We start from the raw sequence: 18,365 nt of genomic DNA on the forward strand, positions 1-18,365 counted from the left end.
AAATTCTACAGCTAGCCAGGCCCCTGTAGTCGGTGCGGACCAAGATAGCTTAGCCGCCGTTAGTTTCCCTCTGGCAGATCCCGAGCAGCCGGGAAAGCAGGCCGACTGGGTGACTGTGAGGAGGAAGCGTAGTTCTAAACAGAAGCCCCGTGTACACCGCCAACCCGTTCACATTTCTAACCGTTTTTCCCCACTCGACGACACACCCGCCGAGGATCAAACTCTGGTTATTGGCGACTCTGTTTTGAGAAATGTGAAGTTAGCGACACCAGCAACCATAGTCAATTGTCTTCCGGGGGCCAGAGCAGGCGACATTGAAGGAAATTTGAAACTGCTGGCTAAGGCTAAGCGTAAATTTGGTAAGATTGTAATTCACGTCGGCAGTAATGACACCCGGTTACGCCAATCGGAGGTCACTAAAATTAACATTGAATCGGTGTGTAACTTTGCAAAAACAATGTCGGACTCTGTAGTTTTCTCTGGGCCCCTCCCCAATCGGACCGGGAGTGACATGTTTAGCCGCATGTTCTCCTTGAATTGCTGGCTGTCTGAGTGGTGTCCAAAAAATGAGGTGGGCTTCATAGATAATTGGCAAAGCTTCTGGGGAAAACCTGGTCTTGTTAGGAGAGACGGCATCCATCCCACTTTGGATGGAGCAGCTCTCATTTCCAGAAATCTGGCCAATTTTCTTAAATCCTCCACATCGTGACTATCCAGGGTTGGGACCAGGAAGCAGAGTCTTACACACCTCTCTGCAGCTTCTCTCCCCCTGCCATCCCCTCATTACCCCATCCCCGTAGAGACGGTGTCTGCTCCCAGACCACCAATAACCAGCAAAAATCTATTTAAGCATAAAAATTCAAAAAGAAAAAATAATATAGCACCTTCAACTGCACCACAGACTAAAACAGTTAAATGTGGTCTATTAAACATTAGGTCTCTCTCTTCTAAGTCCCTGTTGGTAAATGATATAATAATTGATCAACATATTGATTTATTCTGCCTTACAGAAACCTGGTTACAGCAGGATGAATATGTTAGTTTAAATGAGTCAACACCCCCGAGTCACACTAACTGTCAGAATGCTCGTAGCACGGGCCGAGGCGGAGGATTAGCAGCAATCTTCCATTCCAGCTTATTAATTAATCAAAAACCCAGACAGAGCTTTAATTCATTTGAAAGCTTGTCTCTTAGTCTTGTCCATCCAAATTGGAAGTCCCAAAAACCAGTTTTATTTATTATCATCTATCGTCCACCTGGTTGTTACTGTGAGTTTCTCTGTGAATTTTCAGACCTTTTGTCTGACTTAGTGCTTAGCTCAGATAAGATAATCATAGTGGGCGATTTTAACATCCACACTGATGCTGAGAATGACAGCCTCAACACTGCATTTAATCTGTTATTAGACTCTATTGGCTTTGCTCAAAATGTAAATGAGTCCACCCACCACTTTAATCATATCTTAGATCTTGTTCTGACTTATGGTATGGAAATAGAGGACTTAACAGTATTCCCTGAAAACTCCCTTCTGTCTGATCATTTCTTAATAACATTTACATTTACTCTGATGGACTACCCAGCAGTGGGGAATAAGTTTCATTACACTAGAAGTCTTTCAGAAAGCACTGTAACTAGGTTTAAGGATATGATTCCTTCTTTATGTTCTCTAATGCCATATACCAACACAGTGCAGAGTAGCTACCTAAACTCTGTAAGTGAGATAGAGTATCTTGTCAATAGTTTTACATCCTCATTGAAGACAACTTTGGATGCTGTAGCTCCTCTGAAAAAGAGAGCTTTAAATCAGAAGTGCCTGACTCCGTGGTATAACTCACAAACTCGTAGCTTAAAGCAGATAACCCGTAAGTTGGAGAGGAAATAGCGTCTCACTAATTTAGAAGATCTTCACTTAGCCTGGAAAAAGAGTCTGTTGCTCTATAAAAAAGCCCTCCGTAAAGCTAGGACATCTTTCTACTCATCACTAATTGAAGAAAATAAGAACAACCCCAGGTTTCTTTTCAGCACTGTAGCCAGGCTGACAAAGAGTCAGAGCTCTATTGAGCTGAGTATTCCATTAACTTTAACTAGTAATGACTTCATGACTTTCTTTGCTAACAAAATTTTAACTATTAGAGAAAAAATTACTCATAACCATCCCAAAGACGTATCGTTATCTTTGGCTGCTTTCAATGATGCCAGTATTTGGTTAGACTCTTTCTCTCTGATTGTTCTGAGTTATTTTCATTAGTTACTTCATCCAAACCATCAACATGTTTATTAGACCCCATTCCTACCAGGCTGCTCAAGGAAGCCCTACCATTATTTAATGCTTCGATCTTAAATATGATCAATCTATCTTTGTTAGTTGGCTATGTACCACAGGCATTTAAGGTGGCAGTAATTAAACCATTACTTAAAAAGCCATCACTTGACCCAGCTATCTTAGCTAATTATAGGCCAATCTCCAACCTTCCTTTTCTCTCAAAAATTCATGAAAGGGTAGTTGTAAAACAGCTAACTGATCATCTGCAGAGGAATGGTCTATTTGAAGAGTTTCAGTCAGGTTTTAGAATTCATCATAGTACAGAAACAGCATTAGTGAAGGTTACAAATGATCTTCTTATGGCCTCGGACAGTGGACTCATCTCTGTGCTTGTTCTGTTAGACCTCAGTGCTGCTTTTGATACTGTTGACCATAAAATTTTATTACAGAGATTAGAGCATGCCATAGGTATTAAAGGCACTGCGCTGCGGTGGTTTGAATCATATTTGTCTAATAGATTACAATTTGTTCATGTAAATGGGGAATCTTCTTCACAGACTAAAGTTAATTATGGAGTTCCACAAGGTTCTGTGCTAGGACCAATTTTATTCACTTTATACATGCTTCCCTTAGGCAGTATTATTAGACGGTATTGCTTAAATTTTCATTGTTACGCAGATGATACCCAGCTTTATCTATCCATGAAGCCAGAGGACACACACCAATTAGCTAAACTGCAGGATTGTCTTACAGACATAAAGACATGGATGACCTCTAATTTCCTGCTTTTAAACTCAGATAAAACTGAAGTTATTGTACTTGGCCCCACAAATCTTAGAAACATGGTGTCTAACCAGATCCTTACTCTGAATGGCATTACCCTGACCTCTAGTAATACTGTGAGAAATCTTGGAGTCATTTTTGATCAGGATATGTCATTCAAAGCGCATATTAAACAAATATGTAGGACTGCTTTTTTGCATTTATGCAATATCTCTAAAATTAGAAAGGTCTTGTCTCAGAGTGATGCTGAAAAACTAATTCATGCATTTATTTCCTCTAGGCTGGACTATTGTAATTCATTATCAGGTTGTCCTAAAAGTTCCCTAAAAAGCCTTCAGTTAATTCAAAATGCTGCAGCTAGAGTACTAACGGGGACTAGAAGGAGAGAGCATATCTCACCCATATTGGCCTCTCTTCATTGGCTTCCTGTTAATTCTAGAATAGAATTTAAAATTCTTCTTCTTACTTATAAGGTTTTGAATAATCAGGTCCCATCTTATCTTAGGGACCTCGTAGTACCATATCACCCCAATAGAGCGCTTCGCTCTCAGACTGCAGGCTTACTTGTAGTTCCTAGGGTTTGTAAGAGTAGAATGGGAGGCAGAGCCTTCAGCTTTCAGGCTCCTCTCCTGTGGAACCAGCTCCCAATTCAGATCAGGGAGACAGACACCCTCTCTACTTTTAAGATTAGGCTTAAAACTTTCCTTTTTGCTAAAGCTTATAGTTAGGGCTGGATCAGGTGACCCTGAACCATCCCTTAGTTATGCTGCTATAGACGTAGACTGCTGGGGGGTTCCCATGATGCACTGTTTCTTTCTCTTTTTGCTCTGTATGCACCACTCTGCATTTAATCATTAGTGATCGATCTCTGCTCCCCTCCACAGCATGTCTTTTTCCTGGTTCTCTCCCTCAGCCCCAACCAGTCCCAGCAGAAGACTGCCCCTCCCTGAGCCTGGTTCTGCTGGAGGTTTCTTCCTGTTAAAAGGGAGTTTTTCCTTCCCACTGTAGCCAAGTGCTTGCTCACAGGGGGTCGTTTTGACCATTGGGGTTTTACATAATTATTGTATGGCCTTGCCTTACAATATAAAGCGCCTTGGGGCAACAGTTTGTTGTGATTTGGCGCTATATAAAAAAAAAATGATTGATTGATTGATTGGGGAAAGTACTGCAAAAGTCAACTTTATTACTTTTATACTGAAGATTGTCTTCCTTAGGAAGGCAGAGTAAAAAAAAAAAAAGTTTGAGACAGGAGGCCTTGCAGTGCTGTTCAATCAAACTGTGAAACATTGTAGGCACCTCATAATTTATTACATGCTGACCAGCTGTTTGCTGTTTTTAATATTTTAGGCACATTAACCATCGGAAGCATTTGTAGAATTCTGTATACAAATGGTATATAAAAGTCCAACCATGAAGCTGGTGGTCACCTTTTTTCCCCTCCTAATGTTCATGTGACATGTAGCAACACAAATCCTTAAATGTCATAAAATTACCCTTACATTTTGTCATTTCAAAGGATAATTTTATTGTACGTTTTATTTTTTTGTTAAAAAAAGATAGTTATTTAACTACGTTTTATAGAAGAAATCTAATCTCATATGCAAAGTTATGTACCCTTTCATTAAGTATATCAATCTTCAACACGACTTGTAAATAAATGTGTTATTAAATATGAATAAATACTGTAACCTATTTTTTTCCTTTTCGATAAGCAAAAACCCACCATGAAACAGTATTCACACGTTCTTAGGCTGGTTCACTCTACATTTATGAAGAGGCCCTTGAGCAGAAACAAAGAGCCAACACTTCATTAATTTATGATTTGCTGAAGAAAATTTCTATATATATATAAAACGAACTACATATGCAGTATATAGAGATTGTGTTTTCTATTTTTTTATTAGTATAAAAGCAACAACAAATCACCCAACAAAGACTGCTGGTATATCTACAGACCAGTAACATCATCTGATATCAAAAAACATCTTCCTAATGGCTGGTTCTTTATGAAGTGTTGGCTCCTGTCTCCTCCGTACTGTTGAACTGTCCACAAATGTACAACTGCAGTTCTACAGTCAGGTCCATAAGCATTTCAACAGTGAACAGTTTCAAAGTTAAAAATATTGCACTGAAATTTGGCAGTTTGTGATTGAGATATATGCCATTTGATTTACAAAGGACATTTACGTCCTTAAGTGATGACTGATACAAATCCTCACTTATGACGAGATTCTTTAGAGAAGTCAGAGGATGGATACAAGAATATTTTATGAGTCACTGAATGTCGAACTTCATTTACATCATTTATGAAAAAATATAAACAGCATGGTGCTACATGGCAAGTTTGTCTACAGTAGGTACTTTTGGCAGTGACTGTGCAAGGAGACTAGTGAGGGAAGCCACAAGAAACCCAGGCAATAATGAAGGAGCTATAGGATAGTGTGGCTGTAACTAGAGAGACTGCCCTTAGTCCAGCTTTTGTCTGCTGCATCACCACTTATACGCAATTTGCCAGAAGTTATATGACAGACACGCAATTTGCCAGAAGTTATATGACAGACTCGATTTATATTTGATTGGTTTTGTTGGATTAAAATCCTTCACTGCTCCAATCCACCATGAAGCTGTGACTGATGATGCACAAACCTTGCAATATAGGGCAGCAGATAACTGAAAGAATCCTTCACCTGGTGATACAAGCACCAAAGTTGGCACAAATACTCTTTAGACATTATCCTTGAAAAAAACAAGTAGCCACTTGAATTTTCAATAGGCGTCCAGGTAGGGGTCAATCGAAGAATTGCACAGGGGTCAAAAATTTAAAAAGTTACAATCATGTTAAAAGCTATACCACATTGTGTGTCTGATCACAAAGATTCCAGAATGGTATAGGTTGAACTAAATGACTGTCATGGAGTTATGGGGTAAAAACATTAAGAATGGTGACAGAGGTCAATTTCAGTTTGTACAGGGGTCAGAAGTTAAAGTTGCTCCAATTTTGGTTTAAAAAAAAAAACTGGCGAAAATTATTGGTTGAACTAATAGGATTAATAAATGGAATAGTTTTGACCATGTTGAATGTTTCGTCTGCAAGGTAAAGGTCAAACAAAGTGTCGACGTCCATTGGATTCGATTGCATGTGACATTTTACCCTGTAACATGATAACTCAGCATGACACATGGTGCAAACTATTCCTTTTAAAAACCCTATTAACTCAACCAATAATTTGCATCACAGTGTTACAAGACTTGGAGCAACTTTAACTTTTGCCACCATTCTTGTTGTTTTTACCCCATAACATTCAGTCATAGATAGTCCAAACTATACATGTTTGGAATATTTATGTTTTGAAAAATAATGTGGTATAGTTTTCAATATGATTGGGACATTTTAAAATTTTGGCCCCTGTGCAATTCTTCAATCTGGCCACCTATTCAAGTGGCCGCTAGGTTTTTCCAAGAGTAATGTCTAAGGCGTTTTTGTGCTGACTTTGGTGCTTGTATCACCATTTGAAGCATCCCTCTGTAAATATTCTTTTATCTGTTGCACTAACGAGCACACTTTCGTCATTGATGTCTTGGTGGCTCGTCTCCTTCCTTTAGAACTGCCGACTCCAATTACATTTACATACAGTACACTGTATTCGTGAAAGTGACTTGTGAATATTCACGTATCCGTCATGACTTGCTTAAAACTGGCCGTCAAACTGGCTGTTAAAGTAACAAATTTTTATGAACAATAAGCCTTGTATTTAGTTTGTTTGATTACTTGTGGTTGTTGAAAATGCAGGGAATCCATCTATAAATGGCTGTAATTCCTAAATGGTTAATGTGATTTTTGTTCAATCATTTGAATTAAAAAGAACAATCTACCCTAAAATAACTTATGCCATTTCAACTCCATTGTGGTGGTGTAGATGCAAAATTACATAATAAAAAAACAAGACTGTAGTATTATCCAAATACATATGGACCTGACTATGTGTAAACATTATTTAAGGGCTTTGATGAATAGGTTTTTAGTCATATCTCAGTAGTACCATAAACTAACATTTTAAATAACTGCCTACTTTATGCATACAGTATATGGCTAGTGGCCCTAAAGTGTAAATTTTAAAAATTGTTATCATCCTCTTGTACTTGAACACAAGCTGATGCAGAAATTAAGAAAAAAAAATTGTTGCATTCAAAAATGTACGGTCTTCACCATTTCAGAATCACATGCCAACAGCGCCTATATTGTGCTTGCCCTTCAAAAATTTTGGCATAACTCATTGCCCCACAAGATCTCATCAATATGAGAGGCTTAAATCAGAGCAAAGACTATGATCAGCATTTTGTACTCCTGTGCTACACTTGATGTGGCACTGAGGAAGCAGAAATGGCAGCAGAACTTGTGCATGTGACACTCCTGAGCCAGAGTACTAGCACAGATCCAGCACAGACTTGTTAATCACAGGATTGGTCCAGTCATTCCTTAGGTCATCCAGGTGATTGTCAAAGTCAATCAAGTTCTCGTAGGACCTACTTTCTAACAAAGCAGATGTGATCTTCTGTGCTTCAATCCAGTCTTCAAAACAATCTCTGAAACAGAGAAATAAATAATTAAAATAAAAATTTGATTGTCAATTACATTATGTATTTCTGGATCCCGACAGGCTAGTGACACTGTAAATGCACTTACACTTTTACGTCTCTGCTTTTCCACTTATTTTCATGATGGTCATAGATAACCACAATGGGCTCAAAACAGCTCATTGTTAATCTACTGTTGTCAACCTGAGAACAATGACACAAAACAACAAGGACTTAACATGCATACAAAATCCTCTGCAAACACCTGTTGTAAAGTATGCTGTTTTTCACTACTCTGTTCTTGCATGTATTAACAACCAGTTTTTGCTTGACTGTCAGCACAGCAATATGGACGCGCATGTCCATTTGGCCATTAAACTTCACAGTCCCCTTCATGTTGGAGTGGAAGGACATGATCAAGCTGTGCAGTCTTGGTGGGCAGCCAATCTTTCAAAGATAACGTTGAAGGTCTTAGTAAGGTAGATGAATGTGATGTACAGGGGTACACACTGGCATATCTCAACTAATTATTGGACGGATATTTTCACCCATGGTCAGCCATGAACGACAGAGGTCTACATTATAATAGCTAAATGGCCTGTGTGTGTGTGTGTGTGTGTGTGTGTGTGTGTGTGTGTGTGTGGCTTCAATCACGCAAAAACCGAGGAGCGCTGACATTTGCCATTTGGTATGCTTATGTATTTTGTGTCAAGGATGAACGCTGCGAAAACAGAAAGTTGATAGGAGTAATATTAACAATTATTAGCTAACCAGTAAACAATGGACATTGTGCAGCAATGCACCATGGTAGCTTGGGGTTGTGAGGTTTTAAATCCTGTTTTTGTGGTTTGTTAGTTTACCAGTGTTTTTAAGTGTTATTGATTCACTGTGTTTCTGTAGCTCAATTGTTTTTATCAGTTTAGTTAAGTCTCATGTTGCACTTATTATGAGTGACTTAAGTTCCATGTTGGTACCATGAGTGAAATGTGGAGCATTTTTAATGTCTTCTGCTACTGTCTTTGTTTGTCAAATGAAAAGCACTTGCTTACAGCAGGTGTGTGTGTGTGTGTGTGCGCACGCGTGCAACTTCGATCACAGAGAAAGTATGGACAGCTGACATTTGCCGTTTGGTATAATTATATATTTTGGATCAAGCATGAACGTGGCAAAAACAGAATAGTGGATATCGCTAACTACTTCTTGGACTCGCGCCATTCCAGCAGGGAACCTTTATATTAAAAGCGTGAGTGTGGCAAGTTATTTTGAGTTCAATGCAAGTACATAATATAACTGTAAATGTGTTAAAACTACATGGATGACACAAGAAAGTGAAAACACTTATTTCCATTGTGGTCCACTTAAAAATCAAATGACAAAATAGAAGTAGAAATAAAATAATAATATTATTATTATTATTATTATTATTATTAAGTGTGTACAGTGGTCCCTCGTTTATCGCGGGAGTTACGTTCTAAAAATAACCCGCAATAGGCGAAATCCGCAAAGTAGTCAGCGTTATTTATTTTTTTTTACAATCATTTCCCCTCACTACACACTTTATACACTTTTCTCAAACAGGCATTAACATTTTCTCACTTTTCTCTCCTGTGTAAACACTCTCTTTTTTCTTCTGGGCGAGAAGATTATAAACAGACACACGCAGAACACAATGCGCGTGCTCTCCCTTCGCTCACTGCCTCCGGGGGTACGGATGCGGGACCCACAAAGAATCCAAGTCATGGCCACGGAGCTCTGTGGCTGCGGTTACCGAGACCATGCAGCGGCACTGCGGATTTTTCCGCAAGAAGTCTATCCTTGCGGGCTGCCGGAGCGCTCCGCATCAAAACAGCGAGCGTAGTCTCTGGACCTGTTGCCAGAGTTGGCCGCAGCTCTGCACAGCGGAGAGATGGGCGGTGAGTGGCCCACTGCAGCATTTACCGAGCCCACAGACTCAGTAAGCACAGAGCAATTGCGGTGATGCCGACTGGTGCCATGACCGGCCCGCCTGATAAGGACGTAGAACACAATGCGCTGTTAAAAAAAAAAAAAAAAGAAGCATTCAAAATTGCACAAAAAAAAAAAATCTGTGAAACTACGAGGCCGCGAAAGGTGAACCGCGTTATATTAAAACAAGAAGCTAAGCAATGTATAAATACATTAAGACAGTAAATTAACATAAAAATTACATAATTAACAGGAAATAAAAGCGTTGAGTTCCTCTTCTAAAAATTGTTGAGGTCTATCTAAGGTTCTAAAAACATTCTGGACACAACACACCATTCCAACTCATTATACAAGCTTTGCTTAATTTATTACCACCCTTACCACAAAAATGTCAGCTACTTATTTTATAAACACTACCCAATCTAGAGTCCAGGGATCCTCATGGACAACGTGCTAGTTTAATGTACGAGTATATTTTACATTATATCTTAATCAAACATGCCCCAATCACTCTCATATTCAAACATGAGGTGCAGAATGGCACTCACTATCGCCTGACAAAGTCTGATCCGGATTGCGGATTTTGTGGACATTTGAATTTAATATTGAAAAGCCTATTTGGTGTACATTGTGCATTACATCTCAATCAAAAGTGCCCCAATCACTCTCATTTGCACTCTCAATGAATAGACTTAAGGTGCTCTGACTTTGATCCGTGCACACTATAGTGGCGATCTCCACCCGCTGTGTTTCCAGCTGGACTCCGTGCTTTGTTCCACTGGATGCACCGCGTTGTGCGCTGGACGCTGGACGCTGCCTATATAAAATAATTATTTTGTATCGGATTAATCATTTTGTCTCAGAATTGGCTGTTGAAAATGCCTCTAATCGCTTCCAGAATCACAGAGGAGCGCTCCAGCAGCATCTTTTATTTCTCTCTCTCATGCGCTGAATGACGTGCAGAGCACATTTGGAACAGTATAAAAAGTTAATTATTTGTAATGTTTATATTGTAATGGCTTGGTAAAACAGCTGCATGTTCATCCCTTCTTATGAGCAGCTGTAAAAGTATGTTTATAATAGAGTTAACATCTCGTTATAATTGTTCAGATGAGAGCCCCTTCACACATAGTGCGAAGTTTGGTCGAGTGCGCATGAAGCAGGAATCGTGTGCAAAACATGTAAAATCATCCCTGCCTCGAGCGCATCGTACACGTGTTGCTACAACTATTTGCGCGCACCAGTGGCTGAAAGACAGAGTGTGCGCTGTGAGAGCCCATTGATACCTCTTGTGGCAGGTGTCTGGCAAATTCCAGCTGATACCCACGAACATCTAACATCGCTAGTTTGGTACTTAGAAAATGTGTAATATTAGTCGATTCGAAGAAATAAAAAAAATAATGTTCCGTCATTTCTTTCAGACGGCAAGAATTTACAAAAAGACGGAAAACTGTCCAAAGACGGTGAATAAGCATCCCTGTTATAAAGACACTTCTAACAGAACTTTAACCAGAAGTGGTCAAATCTTGCGATATCACACAGGGGTTCAAACGAGATTGAGCTGCTGCATTGGAAACTAGTGTTGGCGGAGATTTGTGCTCTACGACAGTGGTACTCTAGATTCAACACTGAAAGTGCCTGCATAAATGGCAGTCCTATTTTTGAGGTTTAAAAAAAAACAACAAAAAAAAAAACTTTGGCTTGCTCACAAACTGTGAGCAAAAAACAGATAGAGGAATTCCTATAGACGCCCCCCCCCCCCCCCCAAAAAAAAAACAAATTTGGTGGCATAGGGGATACAAACATGAAACATGCACACAACAGTTGCAGTAGGATTTTTACACATGCTCATGACAATTACGTTGTTACTCTAGACCATTTTCCATCGGGTCCTGAATTACCCACAAACTCTGCGATCGGCCAGCTTGATGGTCAAGCCTTCATTATATTAGTCATTGAAGGGAGAAACAAAGTGAGAATGGCTTAATTCATCATGAATTCGAAGCATTGTAAGAGTGACATGGTAAAAAAATCTCAAAGTATCAAGGATCTCTAGAAGGAACTGCTTCAACGCATTATCTTGACAAGTTCAACTTTTCTATTAACTCCATATTTTCTGTGGCGAGTCATTGAAGTTTACCCACATTCTCTGTACAATCTCCAGCTCACTGTGTGCAGCTGCACCAGTGGCTTCTGGTGTAGGCAACAAGTCACTGATGTAGGCATCAGCACTATCAGATGATTGATCCAGCTCAGCACTACTCATCTTTTCCTTCTGCAAATCTAGCAGAGCAAATACTGCTTCAGACTTGGGTTTTTTCTGACTTCTGATCATACAATATATAAATCAACATAAAAGACCATTGTGTACAAATTCAATGAAAACTTGACGACTATCCTCATGTACTATTTTAAAATGCACGTACCAGTCAGAAAGTGGCCAGAATACACTGTGTAGTGACACTGGTCAGGTTGAGGGTTGAAATCCTGAGGAATTATTCTGGCTAGCCCCTCCTCTTCTCTCCCTCAACAACTCTTCAGTTTGCTTTCCCAAATGAGTGATGGCCTTCAGTATAATATAATACCGTCGACTCGAATCTCCGACATTCGATTGGTTTGTACAATCCCACACTGCATGAGTATTCACCATAACTGAGCACGTAGATATGAGCGTATCAGCCTATGTGACAGCTGTATCTACACTTTGGTTAGCCTGTTACGTTGAGCAACTGCTGCACTGTGGGTAGAGCATGACATTGGAAAAAAGGTCTATTGATATAGTGGCGTATGCAAACAACAAACCGCTAATATGAGCGAAGTGTCGCACAGCGGCGTGAAGCTCACTCATGGTACAGGGCGTCCTAAACAGGAAGTGCCAATTTTCAAATCCACAGTAAAACAGGAAATGTTCAAATGTCAAGCACTTCCTGGCATGGGTGGAGCTAGAGAGGAGGCCAGGGTTTCACTGGACTCTCCTGAAATCTGATTGGACACAGATGATTGACATGTCACGGAACCACACATCTGGTTGAAAGAGCTGCATTTTCAAATCAGTGAGTCACATTGACTGCTAGGTTCCTCCTGTCCAGTGGTTTGTGCTGTGTACCACAAAAACTTCTAATCCACCTTAGCAGAAGAAGAAAAATGTTTGCTCCAGATTTGAACTGAACATGTCATTTGAACTATGGACTTCTAATCACACCAAACTTATATTGGTGAGTAAACGACCGTATTTTATGCCAGAAATGAGGTCCAGGTTGTTAAAAGCAGCATTTCTCCTTTAATTCGGGTGGCTTATTGTTGTTGGCTTATTAGTGCAGCAGATAACTGAAGCAATCCTTCAAATGGTGATACAAGCATCAAATTCAGCATAAATACAGCTGGAGCAAAATTAATGGATCAACTTTAACTTTTGACCCCTGTACAAACTGAAACTGACCTTTGTCACCATTCTTGCTGTTCTTACTTCATAACTCCATAACATTCAGTCACAGATTGTCCAAACTATACCTTTTTTTGGAATCTTTATGATCAGGTAAATAATGTGGTGTAGTTTTCTATATGATTGGAGCATCCAAGGTGGATCTGCATGTTGAATTGGCACAGGTTTTACGCCAGATGCACTTCCTGACACAACTCCACATTACATGGAGAAATGTGGCAGGGGTGGGATTTGAACCCGGAGCCTTCTGAACTGAAACCAAGTGCATTAACCACTTGTTCACCACCCCTGCGAAACTGGCTATAAAACTGATTATTTACAGCTATTATCAAGTTTTAGCAATTTGCTTTCAGTTTGAGTTTGAGGAAGATAATTTTAGGAATTGTAATTCTTTATTTTTTTGTATTTCTTGTATTTAAAATGACATAAACAAATTAAAATGTGTGAAATTCCTAGTGTTCCAATACTTTTGGAGGGTACAGTATCCTAACCTTATGATGAGTGTAAAATGAGTGTAGGATTATTAGTTTTGTTTAAGAATGTTTAATTTTCACTGTTGCTGCACTTTGTGTCAAATCATAGTCATATTGTATATCATACTGATATGAAAATTCTGTAAGGTATATCTTCTATTATACATTCCAAATCTAAAGTGGAACTCTACTAGTGTTTACTAAGGTACACCTAAGTAGCTTAAAAAAGTACAGCCACTTAGGTGCCTGGTCTTGAGAACCAGGGATGGTAGGTTGAAAAGCTTTTTTATCCCATGGGAACTCTCCCTACCCACCTAAGCGGCTCAAGAATATGGACAGCATGTATATAAGTGACATTTACATGACAATTTATATGACAATATTAAGATACGATAATTTGGCCATATTGTCAACGAGCTGAAAACTTTGAATATTAATTTATATCTACATTTAAAAAAATGCTTAAAGTGGCAGGGGGTTAAGAGGGCTGTAATGAGGGGGGTCAGCTGAAAAGCAAAAAATAAAATGCTTAAAAAGGTGTGGAGTATGGGGGCGGAGCCGCCCCCAGAAGCTAAAAGGTTTTAGTCATGCTCATGATCCCAAGAACTATTTTACTGAAAAAAGTCTGAAGGACCTAAAGGACATGGTTAGATGACGAGGAGCTTTTCCAGGCATGTGAGAAGCAAATAAAGAAAAATGCTTAAAAAGGTGGGGGGGGGGGGGGGGGTCTTCCAGAAGCTGAAAGGTTTTTACCATTGTAATGTTTCCTGATACTTTTACTCAAAATAAAGTCTGAAAAATTTAAATGACATGGTGAGATGCTGACGAGCTTCGCTCATTCATGTCCATGACATATGCATATTAGTACAGCACCCATTGTTACATGCACAATCCTAACTTTTAAGATTGAAATTTGTCAGCTGTCTCCTGTAAAGTTTCAACACCATAATGTCTCACTTGACCATATGATAATCACAGTGGTTTGTTATTGAATGCCATACGATCATGGAATTTGTTATCGGGTGCTGTACTGTGAAAAGCAAATGTGGTACCATATCAATAGCCACTTTGTAGCATTTACTATTACCATTACAATTGCAGCTTCACTGAAGTTCTCAGAAATCCTGGCAGCAACTTTCTCTGCAACCTGGTTAGGTCTGCAAGACAAAGAGACAGACTGATTGTGCACATCAGAGATTAGGGCATGGCTGAACCATGGAACGATTGGTCGCACAGACCGCGTCACAGCCCACTTGCTTTCACCTACCTTAAGTCCTTTTTGCGTTCATTAGCTTGGTAATATCCAGCAATGACATAATTATTTTCTTTACACCAAGTGTCAATCTGAGGCAGCATGAAAGGACAGAACGACAGCTGAAGTCAGCAGAATTTCACTGGCAACAAGAAAAACAAGCAGAAGACTATTTACCAGTGTTAGAGCCACTTCCAGCATTGGTGCCAGAGCCAGAGTCCCGTGAAAAAGCGGCACACAGTCCACGCAGAGAACCGTTACACAGCGACTCTCCTTTTTGGGTTTTTCTGCCACAAACAGTCCATTTACGGCGCAATGAGGATATTTGGCCGCATGCAGCAGCATTTTGCAGTAAGCCTGACTCGTTAATTGTATAGGCATGTTTGCAGTAACAACAGAATAATCGTTTAAAAGGTACTTCTGCTTAAAGTTGAACGGCTGCAGCCTGCTACACTAACTTAGCTAACGTCACATATCATTCTCACGGAAAAGTACTACATTCAGTCAACTTACTGACACTTTATGAGAACGACAACACGTCTTCTAACGACAATGTGAAAATTATCTAAAAAATACAACGGTGTTTTACGATAAAGAAACTTCTCGGTGTCACAAAAAAGAGCTAACTAATGGAGCTAATCTGTCCTCCACTCGTCTGAGCTTCTCCGGTGGTGCCGTAAAGCAAAGTGTGAAACTATCGCAAAGCTCCCGCTTCACTTGAGTGAAACCATAGAGATGAAAAAAAAGATAGAGTGGACATCGAGCTCCTTTCGAGCGCTGGCGATGGCGTCATATGAAGACCCCGTCATGGATTGAAGTTACTCCTGTACCAGAGTTGTATATTCGTAATTCAAGCAAGTAGAATTTGAACAGGGGCTTTTTCCCTGAAAATTTACATTTATGAATATGAAATTTAGCAAATATAATTAAGAAAATTATGAGATGAAATTCTTTCTTTTTAGATTTACATACATTATAGAAACCAAAGAGCACATCAGAGTACATTAGACAGAAGTTACCAAGAATATTAGATTGTATAAAGCGAATGACATCTTTCCAAAATGCAACAGTTAGAGGGCGTGTCCAAAAGAGATGGATGACAGTTTCATTGGCCTGAGAACAAAAAGAGCAGCTGCAGTCCATGTCCCTGTGAAGAGACGTTTTTGCAGGGTAGCATCTGTGGAGAAGTTTGAAACACACATCTCGAAGTTTGTTTGTAATAAAGTATTTATGAGATAAAGTCCATACAGTAGTCCAGTTAATATCAGGCACAAACTGCTTCCAATAATGAATAACATAAGGAATAATAGCAATGTTTTTCTGGAATAAAGATCTAATTTTTTTTTGTTTCTTATGGAGGGGCTGGAAGGAAAACATATTTTGCCCAGAGATGATTCAAAAATTGGCAAATCAGGGGGCCTCACAGAAGATAGCACCCGTCCCTTAAACAGCATCAACACACCTTGGAGGATTGCATCCATAACAATAGCAAATTCCTTTGGGGTAACTGGAATCTTGTAAGATGATACAAATTCAGAATAAGACTTCAGAAGCCCTTGACTATTGAAAAGTTGCCAAACAAAAAATATATTGTTATTGTACCAGTTAAGGAAAAATAGAGATTTGTTTTTATACAGTATATAACTATTGTTCCAAATTTGAAAAGTGTGGGGAGAGAATGAGTGTTTATACAACAGTGACCAGGCTAGAACTATTTGTTTATGAAAATTGGCCAATTTTATGGGTAATTTGTCAGTTTTGTAGTGTGATTTTAAAAGTAGTGGGAGACCACCTATTTTTGAGAAAATAAAATTTGGAATGAAATTCCACATGGAATTGGGATTTAATAAGAACTTTTTGAGCCAATTACTTTTAAAAGTGTAGTTTAAGGAGGTGAAATCTAAAAAGTTTAGACCTCCAGAGTCTAACGAATTCATTAGCACACTGCCTTTTATAAAGTGGCTCTTGTTTTTCCAAACAAATCTAGAGAGCAATTTATCAATGATTTTACACTTTGAAGCATTGGTGTTCAGAGAGAGAGAGAGCTGCATAGGTCAATCTAGAAATACCCTCTGATTTCGATAACAGAATTCTACCTCTTAAAGATAAGTTTGAAGCCAATGATTCAATTTCTTTTTGGTTTTATCAATGACAGGATCAAAGATCAGGTTGCATCTTTCTTCTGTGTTTTTGGAAATAATAACTCCAAGGTAGGTTACTTGAGATTTGACAGGAATAGAGTAAAAGGACGATTGACAACAGCTCTTAATAGGAAGGAGTTCACATTTATTTACATTAAGTTTAAGGCCTGAGGCTTCAGAGAAATTCCTTATGAGACCTATAGCGATAGGAATTTGGTCAGAGTCACGCAAGAACAGAGTGGTGTCATCAGCCACCTGACTAATACTAACTTCTCTATCAGCGATTGAGATGCCGCGAATGTTAATGTCTGAGATGTAAGTTGCAAGAATTTGAGCTGCAATCAAGAAAAGATACAGAGAAAATGGTCACCCCTGGTGCACTCCCCTGGCCAGCTGGAATCTCAGAGTAGTCCCATATTTACGTTTAAGACAACAGTCTGCATTAGCAAAAAGTGTTTGAATTGATTTCACAAAGAAATGACCAAAACCTAATTTCTCCAAGGCTTAGAAAATTAACCTGTGCTCCAAAGTGTCAAATGCCTTATAGAAATCCAAGAACATGACAAAAACTGTTTTCATTTATGAGGTCAGAATAGTCAAGCATGTCCAAAACAAGCTGTATGTTGTTCGTCTTGTGTCTGTGGGTCATAAATCCCGACTGTGATTCATCAATAATTGCAGATAGAGTTTTTTAATTCCATTTGCCAAAATTATAGCAAAGATTTTGTAATCATTATTAAGTAAACAAATTGGATGCCAGTTCTCAAGAAACAGATGATCCTTATTAGACTTTGGGATAAGGGTAATAATGCCTTGTGTAAGGGTAGTTGGCAATTTGCCTAGCGCAATGCTGTCAGAAAGAGTTTTTAGAATAAAGTGGGAGAGTTCATTTTCAAAAGTCTTATAAAATTCACTCGATAATCCGTCATTGCCAGGGGACTTATTATTTTTTAGACATCTTATAGCTTCTTGCACTTCCTTAAGGGATAAATATGAATCACAAAAATTCTTATCAGCTTCAGAGGGAATTTTACAGTTGGTAATAGAATTCAAAAACTGACTACTTTTTTGTTCAGAATACCTAGACGAGTAGAGATTGTTGTAAAAATCTGAACAAAAAGATGCTACAGATTGGAAATCAGTTACAATTTCATTGTTAATTTTGACTGAGTCTAAGGTATTGATAAGTTTTGATTTTTCTAAACCAAAAAAGTAAGAAGAGCATTGCTCACCCTCCTCTAACCATCTTGCTCTTGATCTGACAAACGTACCATGAGCTTTTCTTTTATAAATGCCATCAAGTTTGTTTTTGGCAATCCACAAGGTGGAGTACCTCATCCTCAGACATATTCTCACAATTCATATGAGATAAAGATGCAATCTGAGAGCAGAGATCATCTTCCTCTTGTCTTCTGGGCTTTGCTAGGTTACTACTGTAAGATCTCATAAGATCTCAGGTGCTGTGTGTATAACCACATTTGAATTGTTATGA

The 18,365-nt window shown here is 38.9% G+C and overlaps 1 protein-coding gene across 1 annotated transcript; it reads right to left on the reverse strand.

Annotated features, from left to right (window-relative positions):
• Nucleotides 1-6,503: 6,503 nt before the first annotated feature.
• On the reverse strand, nucleotides 6,504-15,403 carry emc8 (ER membrane protein complex subunit 8). The gene is made up of 5 exons (XM_034189064.1): nucleotides 14,910-15,403; nucleotides 14,748-14,824; nucleotides 14,568-14,637; nucleotides 7,731-7,825; nucleotides 6,504-7,630 (listed from the first exon to the last, which is right to left on the reverse strand). Exons 1-5 carry the CDS (start codon nucleotides 15,111-15,113, stop codon nucleotides 7,471-7,473), a joined length of 606 nt encoding a protein of 201 aa, XP_034044955.1. The 5' UTR covers nucleotides 15,114-15,403; the 3' UTR covers nucleotides 6,504-7,470.
• Between the last annotated feature and the right edge of the window lie 2,962 nt (nucleotides 15,404-18,365).

This window comes from Thalassophryne amazonica, chromosome 2, assembly GCF_902500255.1.
Source record: "Thalassophryne amazonica chromosome 2, fThaAma1.1, whole genome shotgun sequence".
In the NCBI taxonomy this organism is placed as follows: Eukaryota; Metazoa; Chordata; class Actinopteri; order Batrachoidiformes; family Batrachoididae; genus Thalassophryne; species Thalassophryne amazonica.